The sequence below is a fragment of the Sinocyclocheilus grahami genome, unplaced genomic scaffold (assembly GCF_001515645.1).
Source record: "Sinocyclocheilus grahami isolate Dianchi unplaced genomic scaffold, SAMN03320097.WGS_v1.1 scaffold1209.1, whole genome shotgun sequence".
Taxonomy (NCBI): domain Eukaryota; kingdom Metazoa; phylum Chordata; class Actinopteri; order Cypriniformes; family Cyprinidae; genus Sinocyclocheilus; species Sinocyclocheilus grahami.
Window position 1 is genome coordinate 106,842 of NW_015506388.1, and position 9,627 is coordinate 116,468.

General features: G+C 37.2%; 1 protein-coding gene across 3 annotated transcripts in view; it reads left to right on the forward strand.

The window, feature by feature from the left end:
• The first annotated feature begins 213 nt into the window (after positions 1-213).
• Positions 214-9,627, forward strand: part of LOC107568045 (tensin-2-like) — a 52,619-nt gene continuing 43,205 nt past the window's right edge. Inside the window, exon 1 of one of the 3 annotated variants that reach the window (XM_016253883.1) lies at positions 214-579. In XM_016253883.1, coding sequence (XP_016109369.1) covers positions 466-579 — 114 coding nt within the window. In that variant the 5' untranslated portion in view covers positions 214-465. The remainder of the gene's footprint in view (positions 580-9,627) is intronic. The other 2 variants (XM_016253882.1, XM_016253886.1) reach the window with 2 other exon arrangements.

A 9,627-nucleotide genomic window follows, 5' to 3' on the forward strand; every position in this document is an offset into this window, starting at 1 on the left:
CATCATTTGATGTTCTCCTAACACTAAAAATTACGGACAAAATTCATAGCATAATCTCAGTTGAGGTAAAAAATAAGTTAGCATATGTCTGATTACTGTCTGAAAGACAGAGAACTTGAGCACAATGGTGTGTGTGTTTCTGGGAAAAGTAGGGGGTGGGGGCTGATATCCTCTGGATGTTGGCTTGTGAGTTGTGTACATTTGGCTGACCGTACGCGTGCTGCTTTCAGAGTGTGAATAGACTTTTGATTTAATGGGCATATTCTTACCTTTGTTTACGTATGCGTGCTCACAAGAGACAGATGAGTGTGAACTGGCAAACATGTGTGTGTGTTTGAATGAGAGCCAGGAAAAGGGGAAGGGCCTCAAGTGAGCGGACAAAAACAGCTGCTCTTGTGTGCTCGGGAAACCTCATCCAGAGAGAGCGACCGTGGAGAGACGGACCAGCAGGGTCCAGATCTCTATATGGGTTGTGCCCTGAGTGTGGATAGCTGTGGGGACGAGCCAGATCCGGTACCCGTGAGAGGGTCTTTAAGGAGGGAGAGAGCAAAGTCCAGGGGAAACATGAGGCTGACCAAGGTGGGTACTTTCAAAATTTGCTTACAGGTGATGAGTTCAGAGAACATGTTTACTTATGTTCTGCAATGTCAGATGAGCAAGAGTCTGTTTGTGGTGAAACCCATGTGAGGAGCTGGGTTGTTGATGTCTTAAGGGTCAGTTAAAGTAAAGTTTTGCAAGTTGTTGTTAAAAGTGAAGTTACTCATTTGTAGTGAAAACAGCATCAAATAGGATGCATTTACCGATCAGAATACGATTTGCCTACATATATGTTGTGCATTTACATGCTTGTTGTGTATAGAGGGTCTAGAACTGTGTTTTATGCTTGCCTTGTTTTTTTCATGTATTTGTCACATTATTGAAAATAGATTTGTGCACATTTTGAAGAAAATGGAGTGATGCCTGCTACGGTGGCCGAGAAGTGCTAAACAAATCACAATTCTGAAAACAAAATAACAAATTACAAACGCAAATGCAAGTCTAAAAAACTAAATAACAATTCAGAAAACACAACGACAAATCAGACAAACCGGAAGAGGTAGGTATAGTTTGAGACGGCGCCATTGGTTTGGGATTACTCATCGCTGACTGGACGAGACATCTGTCAATCAACGTATACAGGGAAGAACCAGCCGAAGAACCGCAGAGTTGTGGTAGAAAGTCCGGAGATGGTATTAAAGTAGCTCAGTTTAAATGTATTGTATGAATTGCCTTTACAATGGAATAAAAAATACGGGTGTCTATTTACATTTAGTTAAAATTGGCTGTAAAACATCAGCTCCAGTGGTGCAGATGGATAAGTACGTGCCCTTGGCTTTTTGACGCGATCGACCCGGGTTCGATTCCGCCTTTTGCCGAACTTTTTTTTCCTCCCTTTTCAAATCTCGTATTAGCAATGGATCCTATTTACACTATGTTAAAATAGCAGGATTTCTATGTATTCTACTTGTTGCAAATAGTGGCAATTATCTGTACTTGAGTGACGTGACATGTGGCCAAGTATGGTGACCCATGCTCTGCATTTACCCATCCAAAGTGCACACACACAGCAGTGAACACACACACACCGTGAACACACACACCCGGAGCAGTGGGCAGCCATTTATGCTGCGGCGCCCGGGGAGCAGTTGGGGGTTCGGTGCCTTGCTCAAGGGCACCTCAGTCATGGTATTGAAGGTGGGAGAGAGCGCTGTACATTCACTCCCCCCCACCTACAATCCCTGCTGGTACGAGACTCAAACCCACAACCTTTGGGTTATGAGTCCGACTCTCTAACCATTAGGCCACGACTTCAGTATTGTAGTACATTATAAAACAGTATGCAATAATAACGTATTGAGTGTAAATTATAATTTTGATTATTAAATGGATGCCACCTTATTGGTACAATAAAGACCTCCCTACACCTACCCTACCCGATACTTTATTTTCAACTTTTTTATTATTTTCTTAATTTTTATTGAAAATAAATGCCTTTACGATGTGATACGAGATTTGAAAAGGGAGGGGGAAAAAAGTTCGGCAAAACGCGGAATTTAACCCGGGTCGATCGCGTCAAAAAGCCAAGGGCACGCACTTATCCATCTGCGGCTGATGATTTACAGCCACTTTTAACTAAATGTAAATAGACACCCGTATTTTTTATTCCATAGTAAAAGCAATTCATGCAATACATTTAAACTGAGCTACTTTAATACCATCTCCGAACTTTCTACCACGACTCTGCTGTTCTTCGGCTGGTTCTTCCTGTATACGTTGATTGACAGATGTCTCGTCCAGTCAGCGGTGAGTAATCCCAAACCAATGGCGCTGTCTCAAACTATACCTACCTCTTCCGGTTTGTCTGATTTGTCGTTGGGTTTTCTGACTTGTTATAATGTTTTCTGAATTGTTGTTGTGCTTTCTGAATTGTTATTTTGTTTTTTAGACTTGCATTTGCATTTGTTATTTTGTTTTCAGAATTGTGATTTGTTTAGCACTTCTCAGCCACCGTAGCCTGCCTATGCAAAACTTGCCACCACAATGTCAGGGTGTTGCTGTGTGGTTGCTAGGGTATTTTGGATGCTTGCTCTGGTGGTTGCTAGGGTATTCTCGGTGGTTACTAAGGTGTTCAAAGTGTCTTTGAATTTTTCTTTGCTAGATATAACTTAGTTCCCTCCTTTAGTTTATCTGAGACTTTTTTCACCCATTTGATTGCGCACACAATGTGAAAATCATAATTTTATAACACTTTATTTTAGGAACCAGTTATCACTATTAGCTAACATGCATATTACAGCAATATTGGCTTATAAAACATATTCATTCCCTATTCTGCACAACCATATTTTAGATCCCTTAATCCTACCCCATACCTAAACTTAACAACCTTACTAACTATTACTAAGCAGCAAATCAGTAGTTTATTGATGCAATAGTTAATAATGCGATCTGGACCTTAAAATAAAGTGTGACTCATAAGAATGATCTCTTAGAAAAGTAATATCACACCTTTCCTCAAAAAGTTGCATGATTTGACGTATCATTCATATCCGTAGCACAAACAGTGTGGGATGAGTTACACGCTGGAGTTGAATGCTTATGATTAGGGGTTTGTTCAGATCTTTGTGTGAGGATGAGCGCGTGTGTTCTGGAGTAACAATGTCTCCCTATTTGTTGATACTGACAAAGAAGGCCTGGAAAACTTGAGGAGGGCTTGATTGTGTGTTTACATGCCTGAGAGTGAAAGTCTAAAATGGTTTGGTCCCCGAGGCTCGTTCACGTGTAGTGCAGCGTGGGAACTTTGAGCCCTCCGTATGAAGTCACAAAGTTGTAGCTGATTCCGTGAAGCAGGCCTGGGAATCATTATATGTCTCTCTCAGCATTTATTCAGCCATGCCACTTTCATATTTTGCTGCATGTCCATCATCTGTGCCCAAACACACACATTTTAGTCTTGTCACTGTGGGACTGCAAAATAGTCCATCCACTGTCCTGTTGATTTTAATAGCAAACTTGCATAAGGCTGTGGTTTATTTTGAATGCTTCCTCCCACTGCTGCAGCCATAATGTTTGTTTTTACAGACTTTTTATTTTTTCATTTTAATACCAGGGTAGTTTCTTTTATTTTGCTGTGGTTGCAGAGTTTAATGGTAATACTTCTAAATCAGTGTATGACCATGTCAAATATAGGAGGATTTTGGTCTGCTGTTGAGACTATAATGAAATACTGTGTTATGCAAGCATATAACCCATTTATGGTGCTATCTAACTAAGCAATCTGACATTTAGCTGATGCTTTCTAAGCCCCAGTGGAGTAACCTGGTGTCCAAAAGTCAAGGGCTTTAGTTAGGACTTGCACCTAAAGCCAATGTCTGTTCCAGTGTCTCATTTTATTATTTTATTTTACAATTTTTTTTTTTTTTACTTTTGTTTTATTATTCTTCATTTTGATTAGTTTTATTTTATTTTATCTTATTGTGTTTTTGTTTTGTTTTGTTTTTTTTCCTTTTCAAAAAGTTTGTTTTTTGTTTGTTGTTCAAAAGTTGTGATAGCCTCCTTTGAGCAAAATGTTTCAAACCCTGAGTAAGCAGATTCCTTGACTAACCAAATATGTTTTTTAGCGATGACTTTCTATAGTTCTAATCAATATCCAGCAAACTGCTGTGCATTATGGTGCATCTGCGTTTTCTGTCTTCTCTGCAATCTGAAAACACAGCTGTTCTCAAACTATGCTCTTTGTTTATCTTTGCTCTTTGGGACTTATGGTATATTCCTAGAATATGCATGGAATGACAGAAACTTTAACAAGTGCAGCCATAATCCACAGGCATCCACTATAAACACTGCACAGGAAAATGCCTGGTCAGTGTATAAATAGGCAATGTTTTTTTCCCCAGGAACACACACTCATACATGCTGCTGGTATAAAGCACATACAGGGACATAAACATGTTTTTATTTCTTCTTCCATTGTTCCCAACTTGCACATAAATATTAAAACATCAACACAAACATACAAACACGAATTAAAACTATTACATTTCTGAGCAATTGAAATTACAATTTAGGCAATAGAAACCACCCAGAACACCCTAGTAACTGCATAGCAATATGTTTTAAACCATTTGGAACACCCTAGCAGCCACTTAACAACACATTGGCTTCTACTCACAACGTCCTAATATTGTGGTCACAAGTTCTTCTCACAAACTTTGGAATTCTGGAAGCACTGATCAGTCTGTTTCTACTATTTTACATCCCCTCATCCCTCATTCTCATATGAAATTGAGCTCTGTAAAGCTAGGATGGGTACACACACCTACAGTGTGTAACTGTCTGCATATTCTCAGGAGGACATGGTCAGACATCAGGGTGTTACTCTGACAGAATGAGGATGTGTGTGTGGTGAGGGAACACGAGAAAAATTGTGTGCGCAATGAGGAATGTGAACTGGAAACACTTGAAAGGAAAAGGAAAGCCATCCCTGCCCTTTTAGTGCCATCAAAGCACTAGTGTGCTGGGGTCATAAAAACAAATTTTCTCTGAAATCTCTCTGCACTCTGTTTGCTTTCCTTCACCATTCAGAATACAGCCCTGACATCTGCCCGCTGCAGAGTTTGTGCAGTACTGTAAATGTTTTGGGAGTGAGTTGGGAAATGGGCTGAGAATGAGAAGAGGGATACGATTCAGCGTTTCATAAAACATATGAAAATCAGTGTAAATATTGGGTGTTTCTTCTGCCTGATAGTCATTTTTATATGAAAATTTTAGCTTTTTCATGGTAAAAATGACCATAATTGATTTTTATCATTTATCAGTGTATCCTTACAAGTTTTAAAATGCTTTTATGCATAGATTTTGTTTTACTTATGTCTCAAACCCAGACTTCTTAAAATGTATTGCATTAATATTGTAAATATGTGAATAAATGTAATATAAAATATTGAAATCCATTATAAAAGATTACTTTTTTTTTTTTTTACTTTTTTTTAAATAATGGACAGAGTGAAATAATCTGAAATGTGGTATTTTTATATTATTATTAATTCCATCTGTTCTATTTTCATCATAACAAACAAATTTGCCCAAAAAAAGTGTTAGCAAAAGTTAATATACTCGTTTACCAGAGACAAAAGAGCTTGAGATGAAATATGAGACATGATGATTGATTAGAGAAAACAAAAGGAAATCAAGACCAATATCACTTGAACAGAATATTTTTATTGTGTTTCATTTCAAGTCAAGCTGTCAGTTTGCCAAATTAGGCTAAATAAATGAATAAATATTATTTAATTATGTTTATTTAGGATACATACAGTGAAATAATCAAATATTTATATTCTAAGAGTTGGTATTTATTAATACTATTATTATCAAAGAGACAGAAGTTCCAGTGAAGAGCTTGAGATGAAATATGAGACATAATGATTAAATAAACGCAAAAGAAAATCAAGATAAATATCACCTGAACAGAATTTTTGTGTCATTGGCACCCATACTGTAAGTTTGTCAAATTAAAAACGTGTACATATTAAAAATATCATTTCCACCACAAAAATCTATTAAACACAAGACATTATTTGAGATGTAATGGAAATGGCACTGGTGGAAATGATCATGAATTTCATTAAAAAAAAGAACTGGCAGCATTCATGTTGTCATTGAACAATTAAGTGTTTTTAGCAAGCATCTTTTTCTCATTTTTGCATGCCCCTTCTTTGAATCCCTCTACCCCCCGACATTCAGTCTATCCCCTCCTCACCATCCTGTCTCAGTCTCTCTCTCTCTCTCTCTCTCTCTCTCTCTCTCTTTCTCTCTCTCTCTCTCTCTCTCTATCTCCATCATCTAATTCACCACAAAAATCTATTAAACACAAGACATTATTTGAGATGTAATGGAAATGGCACTGGTGGAAATGATCATGAATTTCATTAAAAAAAGAACTGGCAGCATTCATGTTGTCATTGAACAATTAAGTGTTTTTAGCAAGCGTCTTTTTCTCATTTTTGCATGCCCCTTCTTTGAATCCCTCTACCCCCCGACATTCAGTCTATCCCCTCCTCACCATCCTGTCTCAGTCTCTCTCTCTCTCTCTCTCTCTCTCTCTCTCTCTTTCTCTCTCTCTCTCTCTCTCTCTCTCTCCATCATCTAATTCCCTCCCTCCCTGCACAGCTGTATTTAATCAGCCCCAGGCTCTTTCGTACCCAATCATTCCTGCGCTCACCCCTCCCTCCATTTCCTCTTTCTGCATGTTCTCATCTCTCTCTCTCTCTCTCTCTCTCAGCATCCTCCTCTTTTTTTAAATAATGTTTTTGTTCTCCCTCAAACATTCCATCCAAAACTGTTGGCCAATATTACGTCACCACACGACAAATATGTGTTTCCAAAGTGCATTCATTTGAAAAGGGCCTAAGATGTATCTGTCGACTTGGCCACAGGTGTTTCTAAATATCCGGGACTTCCTGTTTTGTTATTTTGAATAAATGTAGGTGCTACGGTAACACAGATCTCCTCTCTGCGGCAGAAACATGGCTTCATTTAAACCCAGTTTCACCTCCACAGCTGGGGGTTGCTGTCTGTGAGTAATGATCCTGCTCTATTTCCAGTTCCACCTTCTTTCGTTTTTGTCCCCACAGTCCCCTGTTTATAATTACAAGATAGATTTGTACATTTTCTGAAAATTTGAGTGGTGCTTATCCATGCAAAACACATCATTATGATGCTACAGTGTTGTGGGTGTTTGCCAGAGCATTGTTATTCAGTTGCTAAAGTTTCCATGGTATTCTGCTTTCTAGATATGACTCAGATCCCTCCTTCAATAGACAATATCACTCAAAAGTTAGCGGTCTCTGAAGATATTTTTAATGTCTCAGAGCCTTAAAGTCTCTTATGCTCTCTAAAGCTGCATTTGTTTGACAAAAATACATTAAAAACAGTAATACTGTTTTTATACCGGTGTCCAGCAGAGTTTATCTCCACCTTTCCTCAACACATCTGCCTGGAAGTTACTAAGACCTTGATTAAAAAATGACATTTCTTTTGATGCTAAAACTCATCATCAGTGAAATAATCACAAAAATAATTTGTATAATCATTTATATAATTTGTTTCAAATACTGAGAATTATTTACTGTTCAGAAAAATTTCATCTGAGATAGTAATGCATCAAGCTGTAATGTTTATGTAATGAAATAAAAATCCAAGTAAATATTGGGTGTTTCTTCAATTACAGCCATTTTTATAAAACCAGGTGTTGATTTTAAATTGTTTTTTAAAATAATGAATAATATACTGATACTATATAAATATAACTGATAATAATAATACAACTCCCAGTTTATCATATATGCCATGTGAAAATCATATTTCTGATTGCTTATAAAAGTAATAACACCTCTCCTCCACAAGCCACATGATTTGAGGCATCTCTCGTGTCCATAGCACAAACAAATGGGATGAGTTACTTGGCAAAATGTAATGTGCTTTGGGTTTGCTTAAATCCCTAACCTTAAATATGAGAACTAGAACAGGGAGAGATGGAAAAGGGAGAGCATGTACTTAGGAAATGCGAAAGAATATAGTTCTATTTTGAATTATTAAACATGAATTCTAGATGAAGAAGTCTCTCTCCTCTGGTTCTGTAAACGGTATAAATTCGTATGCACATGGGTTGGCGAATGGGACGGGACATGTTTCTCTAATGTTCACAGTCTGCCTTCTGGAGGGCCCCTTTCTCCCCAACCATGTGCCTTCCACATCCTGTCTGCACACACTCTCCCATGGCCTGTGTGTCCTACACACGTCTCTCTTTACCCTTTCTCAAGCCTTACTCACTCTCCTTAATTGGATTGTATAATTTCCCCTCCCCACCTGATACTCATGCTTTCTCTGTCCTTTTCTCTTTCTTTCTCTTGCCCTTCCTTATCCCTTCCCTTTCCTTCTCATATGGTTCCCCATGTACTTTGTTTTCTTGAATTGTATCGCAATGATTAACTTCAAACAACACTTATCTTCTATTTTTATATTCTGTGATATGGCAGTATATCTAGAAGTGGACTAGTAAAAAGTCAAAACATATTTATAATCTCATTCTTCTATACGTCCTCTGGTTTTCTCTCCCGGTCTATGTTTTAATCAAATAATTTCAAGATTTCCACATCTGTTTTTAAACAGCTCAGTACATCTCAGTATAATCAAGAACAATATATATATATATATCCTCCTGAGACCCTGCATCCTCATATGAGGACATTATATTTTAGTGAATTTCTCTGAGACTATACATGCCACAGTTTTAAGTCTGGATGTCCTGTACTGAGCACATTCAGGGCTTTTCAGAGATCTAAATGTTTGGATGTTTCACTATGACCACTCCCTCTCCTTGGTCTTCAAAAATGTCTGATATTAATTTAGTGACACTCTTATGGAAATATGGTAATATTTTGTAATTATCATTTAAATCTGACTAATTTTTAAACTGTGTGTCATAAATCAACATCTCAGGAAAACGTTATGGGGTTTCAAATCAAAATATGACTTTCTGATTCGAAACAGGAGGTTGATTTCATACATATCCTCATATGAGGACACCGGGACTAAAAGCATGTTTATTACGCATTTTGGGAGACACAACAAATTAATAAAGAAAGAAATTATATATCAATATTCCTATGAAATATCATATACTATTATGAAAATCTTGTCAATTATTACTCCCATTATTACACTTCTTTTTTTCATTACATGTTGCCCCAAAAACACATTAATATGCAAATTAGATACACTGTAATGAGAAAACGTGTTTATGGCCGTTTTACACACATTTTGCAGAAAGAAAAATGGTATATCAAATCATTCTGTTATAACATAGTTGAGAATCATCTTTATGCAAAGTTTGGTCAACTAAAAATGTATTGGTGATTTTAAAAATCATCTTTATTGGTCAACTAAAAATGTATTGGTGATTTTAAAAAAATCTATTGTTTTTGCCTATGCATGTTCAATCATGCAATCATGTTTTTATTTTTTTTTAATTGAGGCCCGATGTCCTCTACCAAGGACGTAGCATAACTTATGAATGAAATATAA